This window comes from Phycodurus eques, chromosome 1, assembly GCF_024500275.1.
Source record: "Phycodurus eques isolate BA_2022a chromosome 1, UOR_Pequ_1.1, whole genome shotgun sequence".
NCBI classification, from domain to species: domain Eukaryota; kingdom Metazoa; phylum Chordata; class Actinopteri; order Syngnathiformes; family Syngnathidae; genus Phycodurus; species Phycodurus eques.
In genome coordinates this window covers 4204382-4221853 of record NC_084525.1, presented here as the reverse complement: position 1 = coordinate 4221853, position 17472 = coordinate 4204382, and the positions used below count along the sequence as shown (strand labels likewise).

The following is a 17472-nucleotide window of genomic DNA, read 5'->3' as shown; positions in this document are numbered from 1 at the left end:
GAAGTTGTCCTGAGTTCCTTTGTGGCCTCCTGGGTGAGTAATTGTTTTGTCTCTTTGGGTTCATCTTAATACGCCGGCCACTACTGGGAAGCTTCACCACTGTTCCATGTTTTCTCCATGTGAGGATAATTGCTCTCTCTCTATGGTTCGCTGGATACTAAAGGTTTAGAAACTGCTTTTGGAATCCTTTCCAGACTAATATACTGTCTGTCACTTACTTTATTTCTCGACTGGAATTTTTGGGGATCGTGTCATTTTGTTGCAGCTTTTGTAGATCTTTTGTCGGGATGGATTCTGTTTAATTGGTTTCTTGATTGAATAGGTTTGCAGGTAACCAGTCTTGGGTGTTATGAGTGAAAATTAACCAAAGGTGATTAGTCACAATTAATTCATGATTTAACAAGGGGATAATTACTTTTTCACACACGGCCCGGTAACTGAATTATTTTTTTTTTCCTTAAATGAAATCATGTAAAAAGTGCATTTTAAGTTCACTTGGATTCTATTTGTCTTATATTTACATTTGTTTGGTGATCTTCAACAATTAAATGGGGAACCTATGCAAAATAATAAGAATATGAGATGGGGGGGGGGGGGGGGGGGGCAATACTTTTTCACGGCACTGTCCTTTATAGCAAAGCAAAGCAGATTTATTTATATAGCACATTTCATACACAAGGTAACTCAATGTGCGTTACATGATTAAAACGTTTACAAACAGAAAAAAACAGCTTATAAACATTTAAAACAAAGAGAAAAAAATAATATACAAATACAATTAAAACACCGTGCAGTGCAAGAAATATTTAAAAGTGGAAATGTTCTAAAAAGCATGGGGAAAAAAGGAGAGGTTTTAACCTGGACTTCAAAACATGCACACTTGGGGCTGACGTCACTTCTGTTGGCAACTTATTCCATTTGTGTGCACCACAATAGTTAAATGCTGCTTCGCCATGTTTGCTTTGCTTCTGTGCTCAACTATTTGACCTGAGTCAGATAACTCATGAATATGCAAATCGCTTGTGTATCCCCTCACTTATACTCTTGTACTGTAGACCTTTAGAATTTACATAACGCCACCACACTTCAGTTTTACAGCCGGGTTCACGACCCTTGTCCTGCATGCTTCTTCCCGTCCTTCCCTCACAGGGTGTAGCAGCACAGCCCCATGAAACACTCATATTTAACGTTTCATTGTTGTAGATAATGTAATGATTTACTTCTCTCATCCTGTTTACAATTAGTGCTTTGACTTTTGTCTTTGTTTCTCTTTCTGCTTGACTTAACAGCCGAACAGGACAAAAAAAAAAAAAAAAGCAATAGTCAAGTCTACTTGAGATAAAAGCAAGGATGAGCTTCTCCTGGTCTGCTTGACACATGCAAGCCTTCACTCTGGATATGTTCTTCAGATGGTAGAAGGCAGTTTTAGTAATTGATTTGATATGACTGTTGAAAATCAGGTCAGAATCTATCAGAACACCAAGGTTTCGGACTTGGTCTTTGGTTTTTAAAGAGAGTGACTCCAGGTATTTACTAACAGCAATCCTCTTTTCTTTATTGACAAAAACAATGATCTCAGTTTTGTTGTGGTTTAATTGAAGAAGATTTTGGCTCATACATATTTACACATTTATCTGTTTCAGACAGTGATACAATTGAACTGTCGTCATCTGGAGACACTGCTAGATATAACTGTGTGTCATCTGGATAGCTATGATGGTCAAAATTCAAGTTCTGAAGACTTCGACCCAAGGGTAGCATATACAGGCTGAACAGGATGGGTCCAAGAACTGACCCTTGAGGGACCCCACAGGTCATTGCCATTCGATGAGATTGAACACTTCCAATGGTTACAAAATAACTCCTTTCCTCCAGGTAGGACCTGAACCATTTATGGACTGTTCCATTTAGTCCTACCCACGTTCCCAACCTGTTCAGCAGTATATTATGATCTACGGTATCAAAAGCCACACTGAGGTCCAACAAGACCAGAAATGACACCTTTCCCGAGTCAGTATTCAACCTTATATCATTTAGCACTTTAATAAGAGCAGATTCTGTACTGTGATGGGTTCGGAACCCTGATTGAAATTTGTCAAAAAGTCCATTTAAGTTCAACAAATGGCTGAGTTGATTAAAAATAACTTTCTCAACAATCTTGGCTATGAAAGAGAGATTTGAGCTTGTCAACCACAGTAAACAGAGTGCCAATATTGTTGAAGTTCTTACTGATGATTGCAGAAAAGTGTTGCCCTGACTAAGTCTTGGTTAAAATTACAAAGACTTGGTCTGTAGAGGTCATAGTCAATTTGGAGTTTAGTTTTTCTCCACTTACGTTCTGCTTTCCTACCCTTTGATTTAGAGGTGTTTACCGTCATTGTGCTCCTCCACGGTGTTCTTGGTCGCCTCAAGGTTGTCTTAGTTTTAATAGGAGCGACAGCATTCGTGACATTTGAGATTTTACAAGTGAAATTATCCAAAAGTTCTTCAACTGTCTCAGCATTCCCAATTTGTGGCGCAGCAATGGTCTCCATAAACCTAGTGCCGGTACTCTCATTTATGTACCTTGTCTTATGTCATTGTCAACATGAATGTTAAAGACTCACGTTATGACAAAATAGTCAGTACAAATAACTGACAGCAGTTCCGAAAAGTCCCCCATACATTTTCTATTGTATCTTGGAGGCCTATAAATTATTAAACCAATAACCTTTGGGTCACCTTTAACTAAAAAAAAAAAAACAGAGATATTCAAAATCACCCAGTATAATTTCTTTACACTGAAATAATGAATTAAGAATAACAGCAATACCACCACCCTTTTTTTTTAACTGAAGACAATGGTTTGATAGATTCACATTTTATCCTCACTAAGTTTGTAGTTCTACTTTTTTTTGTGTGTGTGCGCCATATTTCTTTGACCAACTTTCTGTCCCTTGTAATTACAGGGATCAAAAATGCCTGATCTCCATAGGGGTCTGACATATTCATCATTTTGTTACAACATAAGCTTCTGAAAATAAACTTCATAATATTTCAAAGCTAGCCTTAAAAATGGTATTCGGATTCCCTCACGGAACATATTTGGTAAGGGTTGTAAAATGTTACTGCCATGCGCTCTCATCACGCTTAATCCATAAACAAACACAGTGCAACTCAACTTCTGGCTAGCAGACATTGTGACTAGAAAACACAACTTTACACAGCCTGAAAAGAAAAATTATTAATGTTGCACTGTCCTAAGAAGAAAATATTTCAGCTGTTGATGATGGCATGTACGCGGTTTCATCATTCATGCAAATGCATTACGTTTCCATTATTAGATCTGGATGAAGGTGAGGAGTTGTCAAGTGCAATGACAAAAAGCGAGTGGTGCCTTGTCTAGCAAGCGAAAATGAAAACGAAAACAATTCTTATGCTGATGTATTCACAGATCTCACGCTTGTAAAACGCTTCCAGATAAACAGTTTTGTACTTTTTTTTTTTAAACCAAGATAATTTAGACTTTATTGTCACCATCACAGAAACAATGAAAATCAGTTAGGCATCTCACAATTTGCAGCGTTGACATAAAGAGAGAGAGAGAGCGCTGCATCAACTTTGTGTGACCTTTCGAATGATGTTGGAGATTTGAAAAGTACGGCAGGCTGTGAACGCATCGTGAGCTGAAACCGAGCCTGATTTGTCAAGTTTACGTGTGTAATAAACGCATGTATTAAGAAAATAAAAACATATATATGGCGAGCCTTGTCCGTCAAAAGACAATAAAAGACATATATCAATGAAATGCAGACCACTTACCTACTAGTAACATTTATTCCTCATCATTTTGAAACTCAAAACGATTAGCTAAAAGGTTCGACGGACACATTTTACTTCGAAGGCATGCTGCTGATGCCCTAAAGTAACATACTTGACGTTCTAGCCGCCACGTCCAAAAGTCAAACGCGCCGATAAGAGTCCCCTCTGGCAGATTAGAAAATGTTTGTCTGCATTATGTGCTGCATCGCACGCTTGCCTGCCACGCCTTGGGCGCTGATTTAAAAGCTCTGCTGGCCTTTCGCACCCAGTTGCCGCGAGCAGCCGCTAGCTAACGTCAACGCTCAACTTCCTGCTAGTGTTGTCCTGTCTGTTGTGTTGCTGGGTCGTTGGGTGAACGCTGCCACGGAGCGGTTCGTCTTCGTGTAAGCTTCTGTTCGTTCCCGTTTTGTTTCACAACATGCATTTTTTTTGCTAATAAGATTTGGTTTTCTGCAATGCACTCTGAACTGAATTGGCTCGTACTCAATGTTTACAAGACTGCAGCATCTATCATGTTGCAATGAATGAGCAGGGTCGATGGACAGTAAACCGATGCTGCGCAATCCTTTTATATCCGTAAAATGTACTTATTTGGTATATCTAGTGATGCAATATTGCTGTCGTTGTCACAACAAAAAAAGATGCGGGATATTCCGTTTACGGTGTCACCCCCGCCCCCGTTTATCGCGGTGCATAGGTTCAACACCCACCCGCGAAAGAATATGCTATAGAGTCAATATAAAAATATTTCTCATAGTTTTACCCCCTCTCTCTCTCTCTCACACACACACACGTTTAACCCTATAAAAAAACATATAGAAACCTATTAAGACAATCTTTTACAGAATTCCGTTCTCACTCTCGCGGTAAAGAAATGAGAGACAATTATATAGTATCACTTTGAGGAAATCAAAAGAAGACTGGCTTGCTCGCTAAAGCAGTTCTCCAAATAAGAATCATCGCCGCGCTGATTCGTGCTGCTTATTTGTCGCTCCCGGTTGAAGTTTCATGTAACTTAGACACACACAAAAAGAAAACACACGAGAATTAAACACCAACATGTTCCATCAAACTATGTAATTTCATTTAACAAAAATCTGCTATCTTAATGCTAACATACTGAAACACCCTCGACAAGCTAATGGAAATTAGCATAGACGTTAAGGTAATTATAAACCTTCAAACAACTGTTAATTTAGCACACACTGTGCAGCAACACATACAAACAGAGCATACAACAAACTCAGGGGCATGTATTTTTCTCTGTTCGTTGGGAACGATAAATATTTAAACGGCAAAATATGGATTATTACCCTGAAGGGCTATCCACTTCTTGCCGTTAATATGCCGCATGCCCGCATCTCTTCCATAGTTCTCAGGGCTGTCTGGCGTGTTGTGGCACAACTTGGTATTACACTGAAGGCACCCAACTATTGAATGCAGACTTTCCTGTATATGCTAAGCACTCCTATTGAATAATCACTTAAAAATCTGCAATATAGCGAGGGTTTGTTCACTCACTGTATTCTCTGTTGTGTGTTGCAGGCGCTGCAGGCATCAATACTACAATGTCTTCACGTCAAGATCAAGCAAAGAACATCACATGACTGACCAGAAGATGCCATAGTCATACAGCCGCTCTTTCACCCTTTCAACTCCCATAGGGTCCCGGGCAACAGGGGCGATGCCGGGCACTCGGCAGAAAAGCGGCAGGCATTCGCTGTGGCGCTTTCTGCTCCCGCTTCGCATCGGTCAAGAGCGAGTGGTGTTGGCCCGCAGCGAGAGCCTACCCAGTGACCAGGTGCTGAAGATCACCGTCACAGAGACCACCGTGATCAAGGGCGGCTCGGGGGTCTTGAACCGCCGCTCCCTCACCTACCTGGCTCTCTGGTACTTCTTCAGCTTCTGCACCCTCTTTCTCAACAAATACATCCTGTCACTGCTGGAGGGGCAGCCGAGCATGCTGGGTAAGGGCGGATGACATACACTGGAACCTCTAAGGTCGAGCGCAATCTGTTTGAGGAAACCACGATTTCAACCTTTTGTTTATGCAGTGCTTCTCCAAGGGACTGAGCCCTGCCGCGAATAACAAACTCTAATTGACCCCACGCCCAAAGACGATTTATAATTGCTTATAGAGATGTTGGCAAAGCACTACTTTGGTCTAAATGTCACGCCTCACCTCACTTTAACATACAACCCCAATTCCAATGAAGTTGGGACGTTGTGTTAAACAAATAAAAACAGAATACAATGATTTGCAAATCATGTTCGACCTATATTTCACTGAACACACTACAAAGACAAGATATTTAATGTACAAACTGATAATCTTTATTGTTTTTAGCAAATAATCCTTAACTTAGAATATTCTGGCTGCAGCACAAAAAACCTGGGACAGGATCATGTTTACCAATGTGTTACATCACTTTTTCTTTTAACAGCATTCAATAAATGTTTTGGAACTGGGGTCAGTAATTGTTGAAGCTTTGTAGGTGGAATTCTTTCCCATTCTTGCTCGATGTACAGCTTCAGCTGTTCAACAGTCCGGGGTCTCCGTTGTCGTATTTTACGCTTCATAATGCGCTGCACATTTTCAATGGGAGACAGGTCTGGACTGCAGGCAGGCCAGACTAGTACCCGCACTCTTTTACTACAAAGCCACGCTGTTGTAGCACATGCAGAATGTGGTTTGGCATTGTCTTGCTGAAATAAGCAGGGGCGTCCATGAAAAAGACGTTGCTTGGATGGCAGCATATGTTTCTCTAAAACCTGTATGTACCTTTCAGGATTAATGGTGCCTTCACAGATGTGTAAGTTACCCATGCCATTGGCACTAACAGTGCCCCATACCATCACAGATGCTGGCTTTTGAACTTTGCGTCCATAACAGTGCGGATGGTTCTTTTCCTCTTTGGCCCGGAGGACAGGACGTCCACAATTTCCCCCAAAAATTTGAAATGTGGAATTTTCCACTTTGCATCAGTCCATTTTAGATGACCTCAGGCCCAGAGAAGCCGGCGGTGTTTCTGGGTGTTGTTGATAAATAGCTTTTGCTTTGCATACTAGATTTTCAAGTTGCACTGACGGATGTAGCGCCAAACTGTATTTACTGACTTCGGTTTTCTGAAGTGTTCCTGAGCCCATGAGGTGATATCCTTTACACATTGATGTCGGTTTGTGATGCAGTGACGCCTGAGGGGTCGAAGGTCACGAGCATTCAATGTTGGTTTCCGGCCTTGCCGCTTACATGCAGTGATTTCTCCAGATTCTCTTCAGGGAAGCTCCTTTTCTACCCAATCATGGGACCCACCTGTTCCCAATGAGCCTGTTCACCTGTGGGATGTTCCAAAAAGGTGTTTGATGAGCATTCCTCAACTTTCTCAGTCTTTTTTGCCACCTGTCCCAGCTTTTTGGGAATGTGTTGGAGCCATAAAATTCTAAGTTAATGATTATTTGTCAAAAACAATCAAGTTTATCAGTTTGAGCATTAAATATGTCTTAGTCTTTGTAGTGTATTGAATTACATATAGGTTGAACATGATTTACAAATCATTGTATTCTGTTTTTATTTATGTTTAAGACAACGTCCCAACTTCATTGGAATTGGGGTTGTAGTTCTTGGCACCAAGATGCCACAAGGTGGCGTCGGCTGAGCACAAAAACAGCAAATCCCACTGCGGCATACCCAAAGGGTCTTATTTCCGGTTCTGTGGTCGTCTTTTCCAATTTGCCATCACACATACATTTAAGTGGTTGTAACTAACAAAAAAATCAAAAGAAAAAGCGATGTGCTAGGCGCGAAATATGCTGAAGTCCCGCATGATGATGGATGTTTTCAGACCTGTTCAACAATAGAGGTTCCAAAAATGCTGTTTGAGGATAATTCCCCAAAAATTTTCAATGATTCCTTCCTCATGGTTCCTTCCTTTCTTTGGCCAGGTGCGATTCAGATGCTTTCCACCACCATCATTGGCTTCCTCAAAATGTTTGTCCCCTGCTGCCTTTACCAGCACAAGTCCAGGAACGATTACCCCCCCAACTTCATCATGATCATGCTCTTTGTTGGACTGATGAGGTGACTTCCCAAAACATATTACGCATATTACGCAGACCTCCTCAAAAGCTTCAATATTTTTCAAACGGTCAAGAGAAATCATGGTTTTCCTAATTGTATTCCGGCAAGTAAAAGGTGAACAGCCTTGTGCAGTTTCCCGACCTTCTTTGAAACAACATGAGAACATTTTCACCACACACCACCAAACAAAAATGTCACAAAAAGTATGAATACTAAAAGGAATTATGATCTCCTCTCAATTTGTGCTGAAAAAAAATTGCACACATTTCAAATATCACTACTTTTCTTCTAAATTAAATGTTGACATTACAGAATGCCTGAAAGATTTTATACTGTAATGGGTGAGAGTTTAAAAACTGTGAATTTAATGGCAGTCAATTTGGTATGGTGTGGTATTTGGAACTACATAAAAATACCAATTCAGTCAAATCAGTTTTGTTGCCATCTTTGACATATCCAAGATTCTCATCATCACTTAAGCCTTATCACGCTTCTATTTATTATATGGAAAATGAACAACTTTGTTGTTTTTTTTTTGTATTGAAAACTCAATAATTCAAATAATAAAAATAGTGTTTTAAGGATTAAAATAGTAAAAAATAAATAACGCTGGTAGTTTTGAGCAAGTCTGTAGTTGTTTAAATGATTTATGGGGAAAAAAAGCAGAAACGGACCGATACAAAGTCCGCATCACTGCAGACGCTGCACCGATCAGCCTGTCGATCTCCCGTTCCATTCTTCCCTCACTTGTGAATAAGACCCCAAGATACTTGAACTCCTCCACTTGGGGCAGGATCTCATCCCCGACCTGGAGAGGGCACGCCACCCTTTTCCAACTGAGGACCGTGGTCTCAGATTTGGAGGTGCTGATTCTTATCCCAGCCGCGTCACACTCTGCTGCGAACCGCTCCAGTGCAAGTTGGAGATCGCGGCTTGATGGAGCCAACAGAACCACATCATCTGTAAAAAGCAGAGATGCAATACAGATGCCCCAGCCACCAGATGAGGTGGCTGGGGCATCTGAGTCGGATGACTCCCGGACACCTCCCTGGTGAGGTGTTCCAGGCACGTCCCACTGGGAGGCGACCCCGGGGGCGACCCGGGACACGCTGGAGAGACTGTCTTTCGGCTGGCCTGGGAACGCCTCGTGATCTGGAGCTGGATGAAGTGGCTGGGGAGAGGGAAGTCTGGGCGTACCTTCTAAAGCTACTGCCCCCTGCAACCCGACCTTGGATAAGCGGTAGAAAATGGATGGATGGATGGATGGACTTATGGCAACAGGTGGATGCCACGTAAAGGAAGACCATTCAGTTGTTCTGCATCTGACTATATGTCAATTAAGAGACAAATTTAGTGAAATTGGATTATTTCACTTATTAATTTCACGACTGATGATCTCACAAAGCACACTAGTGTGCCATGGCACCCTGGTTGGGAATCACTGAATTTTTGATGACAGTTAACAAAAGAAAGCCCCATCTAGCCTGTGACTTAGCTAAAGTTCTTAACGTACAAATGCATATGCTACCTCTACAAAAGTACAGTAAGTACCTCTCCAGCCTAATGATTCTTGTTGCGGAATATGAGCATACGGGACAACAATCACGCCCGAAGGTAGACTTTATTTACTTTCCACTATTCTACTCATGAGCTTATTCTTGTAAGAGTGCACCGTTTTTAATTGTAACAATTGATTAAGGTGTCTGAATATAATGTAATTTCTCGTGTATAATGCACATCCCCCCCCCCCCCCCCAAGAAATTGTCAAATCAGTAGTGCACATTATACATAAGTATATAGGAAAATGAAAAAAACTTTCACTTTTTATAAATGTATGCCGCCATCTAGAGGTTATGAAAAAGCTGTACACTTTCATTCCAATATGCCACCGCCCCCTAGAGATTATGAGAAAGGTGTACATGTTCGTTCAAATATGCCACCCCCACCTAGAGGTTATGAAAAAGGTGTAACCTACACTTTCATTCCAATATGACAGAGGTGCGTACGTATGACTGCATATATGTACAGTTGTGCTCCTAAGTTTACATACCCTGGCAGAATTGGTGAAATACTGTTTTGTTTTGTTTTTAAATATGACTGATGACTGAGCAACATCCATCATTAATTTCTTTATGGTTATCTTTAGTGTAATGATAATGCTTTTCTGAAATGCTTGACAGTTTAATTTGAATCCCATTAAAATAAAATGTAATGTTTCGCTTGGTCCCTCATGTTTTCTTTTGAAAATTGTATCCCTCTTACAAATTCTGTCTGGGTAAACAAACATGAGCACAACTGTGTGTTTTCTCATTTGATATAAAAGTAGGGCTGTGACCAAGTAAATCTAAAGAAAGTATTATGTGTTCAAATAAAGTGCTTAACTTCAGAAAAAAATCGTTGAAACAACTAACAAAATACAGATAATAGTTCGTTTTGATCATATGAGTTGAAGCAAAATCATGCATTGTAAAAATGCATTATACATGGGTACAAAGATTTTCCAGAATTTTGAGGTCAACTTTGGGGGTGCGAATTATACATGGGTGCGCATTATACATGAGAAATTACGGTGTGTGTGTGTGTGGTTGTTACAACTACTCACGTTCACACTGATGGAAAACCGTACGGTATATCTCCAAATAGGGGCCTGTGCCACAATTAGTCACCTGGTGCGCTGTCCACTTGAACAAATAAATGGCTCGCCTCAAATGGAGCCCTCTATCCTCTGTTCCACAATGCCACTGCCCCCTGATAGAATTAGCCTTTCCACTGCGGGTGTGTAACTGGAAGATTCACATAGCAGACACTTTTGTTTTCCTCCCATTCTGTAGCGTAGTACACGAAAGAGGACTCAAATTCCAAGGTCTCGGTTTCAATTTAGAGTGAATCATTCTATGCTCTGAAGTAATATTCGCTAGTGGTCCGATTTTCTCCACAGCTGAAGTTAGCCGAGGCCTATTTTAGGTAGAAGTAGTTCCGATTGGTGGAAGTAATATTGTACAACAAACCTCACAAGTTAGTCGTTCAGCGGAGTACTTAGAATCTCTGTGCTTGTTTTCCAGGTTCACCACGGTGGTCTTGGGCTTGGTGAGCCTGAAGAACGTGGCGGTGTCTTTTGCAGAGACTGTGAAGAGCTCTGCACCCATTTTTACTGTCATCATGTCCCGGCTGATTCTTGGAGAGTACACAGGTACACGAGGAATACATTGACATTCACATATAGTTACGTTTGCCACTTGGAATTGTCTGCTCCCAAACTGTGATCAACTACTTTTATATGTTCTGTCATGGGCAGCACGGTGACTTAGCAGCTCACAGTTCTGAGATTAAATTTTCAGCTTTGGCCTTCCTATGTCGAGTTTGCATGCTCTCCCATGTGCGTGTGTGGGTTTTGTATTCAATAAGGAGGAATTGTTGTGGTCTTAAGTGGACCCAGATCACGCTAAATGTATCCTGACTAAGAACGATTACCGTGTGATTTTAATGCAGGCTTGTGGGTGAACCTCTCCCTCTTCCCCGTCATGGCGGGCCTGGCGCTCTGCACGGCCACAGAGCTCAGCTTCAACTTGCTGGGCTTCTCCGCCGCGCTCTCCACCAACATCATGGACTGGTATGGTAACTGCCGCCATCCAACCATGCCTCAGCAGCGCCACAGTGGCACGCTTCACTTAACCCGTTCCCTCCCGTCTCAGTTTACAGAATGTCTTCTCCAAGAAACTATTGAGTGGTGACACTTACAAATTCAGGTAAAAAAGATACGTAGGAAAAGTAACAGTAGAAGTGAAATAATACATTTTCAATATTATTTCTGTTTTGTTCCAGCCCTCCAGAATTGCAGTTTTACACCAGTGCAGCAGCAATCATTATGCTCATCCCAACCTGGATTTTCCTCTTGGTAGGACAACTCGTGAATTCTGTCTTAAACTGATATGATATAAAGGTACTAAATAGTAAGTGTAGTCACACTCTTGTATACAGTGCTGAACAAATGTATGCAACCACTGAGACCATTTGTCTCGAACTTAAACTTAAATTCACGGTCAAACTTAAATTCACGGTGGGGCAAAATAAAAAATTGGGACAACGTCGCGAGCCAAACTCAATATTTCATGAAAAATCACTACGATGTGCATGTTTCCCTTTTCTGCAGAAATGTAGCGTTCAAGTTTATCATTGACAACAAACTTAAATTTTGCTTAAACACTGAATCTGGAATGAACAAACTTTAATATTATAAACACGAGAAATCCCATTTGCGATAAAAGACATCAGTGGTATTTGTTTGTTGTTATGTATTTAAATCGATAAAATGAATTCTTCTGTCTCGCTACCTTCAACTTATCTATCTCCAACTACATTTCTTTTTGATGTAAATCTTTTTTTCAAAGGCCAACAACAAAATAACCCCAAAAAATAAGAATGTCCTTCAATAAAAATCAAAGCATCAAACTATTAACAGTCCCTGCGTAGGAGTTGATCAAGGACATTAAAAGAAAAATTCATTCAATTATGTTATATTCTTTGTTACGGCCACGGCGCTCCGCACATGACAAACGGGTCTGTCTTTTACTTTAGTGAACAGATAATCGGCCTCCCACCTGTCTTGGAAGTTAACTGTTTTCCATCTTTCGTTTGCCCATTTTTGGGAAGGAGAAGTGTCGAGGAGACTGGTAGCACAGTTGCTAACGACTGCAACGGAAAGGGAAGTGCGCTCGCGGTCTAGACTGATGGGCCAACAAACTAGCAAAGCATTCTGGGATTTGTAATATTGGTAGCGCGCATGTGCTATATACTGGCGGCCCAGCTCTAATACACATTTAATAGGGTCTTGCGGGCCAAATATAATTACATCGTGGGCCAAATTTGGCCCCTGGGCCTGAGTTTGACATGGCATAAGCCTTTCATTGTTCATGTGTGCAAAGTTTTCCCCCAGCCTTTGTTGTTGGGACGTACGGGATTTCAATATTTATAAGCAACGCCCAAAATGTTTGTGCAACTTTTGTTTGACAACCCATTAAGGCAGCAAACTAGTTGGGCCTTAACTGCACTCTATGATCGTCGCTCAATACTGAAATTCCTCATTTCCGTATAACATTTGCAACAAAACTTCATTTCAAATAATTAAAATGAACAATGGTGACTCAAAAAATCCTTGAGGGTCAAAAATCAAGAAATATATGAGGATGACATATATTTCTTGATTTTTGACCCTCAAGGATTTTTCCTGGTAGAAATTTTGTCTGATGCGTGTCTCATTTTTCTAGGAAACTCCAGCAACTGAGAAGAGCGGACAGACCTTCACCTTCAACCGGGACATCGTCTTGTTGCTGCTTTTCAATGGCGGCCTGTTTCACCTGCAGAGTGTCACTGCCTACGCTCTTATGGGACGCATTTCTCCAGTTACTTTCAGGTTAGAGTACTTTCCCATTCGTTTTAAACACTTTACACACTGGGGTTGTCTAGTTTAACCATGGCGCCCTTCTCAAATGTATTGCCGTACCTTTTCGACCCCTTTGTGGGGGTGAAAAACATACACGCATATACAAACACCTATAAAATTATCATACTTCGATATTTTTTCTGCTTTCTTTCCCCATAAATCACTACAGACTTGCTCAAAACTACCAGCGTTATTTCTTTTTTGCTATTTTAATCCTTAAAACACTTTTTATTTTTTATTTTAAAAAAACTATTTGTTTATTTTCCATATAATAAATAGTAAGCGTGATAAGGCTTTGGTGATGATTAGAATCTTGGATATGTCAAACATGGCAACAAAACTGATTTGACTGCATGTCGTTCCAAATACCATACCAAATTGACTTCCATTAAATTCACAGTTTATAATCTCTCAGCCATTACAGTATAAAATCTTTCAGGCATTCTGTAATGTCAACATTTAATTTAGAAGAAAAGTAGTGCTATTTGAAATGTGTGTAATTGTATTTTTTCCCCAGCACATTCGACCATTTTCCCATCTTCAGAGCGACCCAATAATTTATTCAAATTCATTTCATCAAACTTGGAGCCAGCTCTCACACTGTTTTACTTCACTGTGATTTTTGGACTCACAGAGTCACTCCTTAGAAACTTTGATGCTGACTAAATTCAGCTCTTGTGGTGGTTTTGTGCAAATTTAGCAGTCAAATTTCCAGTTGTAGTACCTCAGGATCATGCCACTGACCACACCGTTAACCCTCACCTCTTCTTCAGCGTCGCAAGCACCGTCAAGCACGCCCTATCCGTGTGGCTGAGCGTCATCGTGTTCAGCAATCAGCTCACCGTGCTCAGCGCCACCGGCACCTTCCTCGTGTTCGTGGGGGTTTTCTTGTACAACAAGGCCAGGCAGGCCCAGCGGCAGCGCTTGCAGGCCATGGCCGCACAGCAAAACTACAAACTACTCCCACAGGACCAGGACGCCCAACAAGGCCCAACGTCTCACTAAAGACTCCACATTTCAAAACTCTCGGAATCATGGCTTCAAACCAATGGCCGGATGTTTTTGTCGCTGTGCGCACATTCCAGGAATGGAGGACCAGCGTAATAATTTTCAGGTATGATCCAATTTGGAAAGTAACTCTTGTTGAAAGACTCCTGCGGAATGTTTATTGGCAGTTGGCAACAGTCAAGCCTCATTGTTTTGATTTGACAAAATGAGAAGCTCAGGGTGTCCTTCAGCATTTTTGGAGGCAGTGACCTTCTGTAAGCATTTTGCTTTACATCTCGATTCCAGGCTGGGCCAGTGAATCTCGTCTGTGGCACAGCGGCTGCTGAATGTACGCCACGGCTTTGACTTGGGGCACGTAGACTTGGCTACACTGTGGAAATGCCTGCCAAAGTGTCAATTTAGACCACTTGACACATTTTAAGATGAGTCTTAAAAATAATATAAAATAATAAAATTACTGCATTCCAGGAATGCTCATCCTCAGTTGTGATTAGACTCATTCCCAGCGCATGCTGGAATTGAAGCTTCAGCTTCTTGTGCAGGTTGAATGGATCAATGGGTTTGCTTAACCTCCCAAGTTCGTCAAACTTTGGTCAAAGGCTTTGTGTGTGTGACGAGTGTGTGCATGTGGAGAGTGTGTTTCTGCACCACATTTTGAAAGTAAAATAACATTTTGGCTAAAGTTGCGTCACACCTGTTGTCCTGAATGGAAGAACATATACAATTGTTCTTCATTAGCAGCTATAACAGCCTCCACACTTCTCACAGATGAAAGGACCAAAAAATCCTAACAGACAGTCCAAGATCTTTTACAACATTTTCCCAGATTACGTTTCACTGATGTTGGACCATCTCCGCTGCAGTTCATCCCAAAGTTGTTCGCTGGGCAAGTACCTACCCTGCGTCTTTCCTAACCCCGCGACCCCAGTGAGGATAAACATTATAGAAAATGGCTGGATGGATACCCAAAAATACTGCCTTTAAGATATCATAGACATTATGTACAGTGGACCCCCACATACTCACAGTTCGGCTCCTGTGGATTCCCCTATTCACAGATTTGTTTTTCTTTTAATTTCTATTTAAAAAAAAAAAAAAAATGATTAACATTTTTTTTTTGGGTGCTGGGAAACCAACCCTGAAATCCTTTTTGACGGTTTATCCCCGCTTATTGAAGAGTCTTTGGGGTTTAAAATATTTGTTTTTTAAATTCCCTATGTAATTATAATGGCCGTCAATTATCCGCAAATTTTCGCTATTTGCGGTCCGGCCCGGTCGACCACTCGCTATTCGCAGGGGTCAACTGGATCCAGAGACAACAGTTACTACCTGTACTTCCACACCAAATTCACCCCACCATGCCTTTATGGACGTCACTTGGGTCATACTGGAAGAGAAAATGGCCTTCCTCAAACTGTTCCCACTAAGTTGAAAGCACACAAGACAGAAAAAGTGAACTTGCCAATACTTTGGTCTGTAGAGAGTAAATGTAAAATGAGTTTAGTGATTCAATGCAGCACAAGTCGAGAGCCATCATGTAGGAAAGAACATACATGTACATTTGCTTACTTTTTTTTTTTTAAATTATCATTATTTCAGCACCTTGGCCTCTGTCTAAAACATTTTAATAATACCCAGCTCGACTCTCGAAACCGGCTTTCCTTATTCTTTAGAAGGGTGCTGCCAACAAAGTTAATTTGCATCTCTGAAAGGGAAGTTTTTATTTTTAATGCTTTCGCAGCTGCATTTGTTTAGTTTATTTGTTGTAAGAAAACAGTCAGTGTTTGTGGTTTATTTTGTTTGAATCCTGATATCGTTCAAACGTGCCACCCAATATTCCTGTAATCATTTTCATCTTTGGTGCTTGGAAATGTGTTGTGTGTTTTTAAATGAAATATTTGGGTGTGTGCAAATCAGAGGTTGAAGGATGAGGACAGAGAGGAGGCGGAGTCATTCCCAAACTCAGTGCGCCAAGGCCCAATTTGAATTCTAGAAATCCTCTAAAGCGCACCAAAACATCAACACGTGAATCCCAAATACCGTTTTCATAACCAAAATAAGAAAATGGCCGGCACGGTGGATGACTGGTTAGCACATCTGCTTCACAGTTCTGAGGACCGGGGGTTCAAATCCCAGCCCCGCCTGTGTGGAGTTTGCATGTTCTCCCCGTGCCTGAGGGATTTTTCTCTGGGCACTCCGGTTTCCTCCCACATCCCCAAAACATGCGTGGTAGGTTGATTGAAGACTCTAAATTGCCCATAGGTGTGAATGTGAGCGCGAATGGTTGTTGGTTTCTATGTGCCCTGCGATTGGCTGGCGACCAGTGCAGGGTGTACCCGCCTCCTGCCCGAAGATAACTGGCATAGGCTCCAGAAGCGGTAAAGAAAACCGATGGATGATTATGATAATGTTAATGTTAATCAGTCCAAATCCAGAATTATGTTTTATCCATCAAAATATTAAAATAAAGAAATTAATTTAGGGCGACCCCCCCCCCTTGGCAGATAGTTTGGGGATGAGGAACTATGGAATGGAACGCATGTCTTTTATTCTTGTTGGTTCAATTAGGTGTGTAAGATACAGATATGATTTTAGTTTAACATTAATATTTCAAGTAGGCTGTTGAACTGTTTTTTTTTTTGTTTTAAATACATTGATTAGAAAAAGTAATAAGTACTGTAATTAATTACAACTGGTTTTCAACCCACTCAAGAGTTGTGAACTTATTTTACCCTCAATCCTGCTTTTCTAAAGTTTTGTGTCGATTTTATTTAGACAAAGAACAAATATGTAATAATTTCACCTTAAACATTTACGTATTAGATTTTCTAGGATGGTCCACCAGACAAGTAATACAGGTAATTGTGTTTCTGTTATTGCCACGGCAACCCCAGAAGTCCTATTTTAGTGGTTTACAATACGTACACAAATGGTCAGCGCATATATGCATGTCAAGACAAACACAATTTAAAACTAATAAGCAACATAATGTGAACTCTGCAACAAGTGTCCCATAAATTTTCTGTAGTGCTTGTCCTCATTAGGGTCACGGGTAACTGGTAACAAGCAGAGGTGGTGTACACGCTTGACCTTTTGGGGGAGAAAAATAAATAAATAATAATTATATTAATAATAATTGAACTAA

General features: G+C 40.9%; 1 protein-coding gene across 1 annotated transcript; it reads left to right on the top strand.

The window, feature by feature from the left end:
• The first annotated feature begins 3938 nt into the window (after positions 1–3938).
• On the top strand, positions 3939–16941 carry LOC133417418 (solute carrier family 35 member E2A-like). Its single transcript, XM_061705568.1, has 9 exons — positions 3939–4184; positions 5347–5768; positions 7744–7879; positions 10942–11069; positions 11369–11489; positions 11572–11625; positions 11702–11774; positions 13144–13289; positions 14093–16941. The coding sequence occupies exons 2-9, from the start codon at positions 5486–5488 to the stop codon at positions 14322–14324; spliced, it is 1173 nt and encodes a 390-aa protein (XP_061561552.1). The 5' UTR covers positions 3939–4184; positions 5347–5485; the 3' UTR covers positions 14325–16941.
• The last annotated feature ends 531 nt before the right edge of the window (positions 16942–17472 follow it).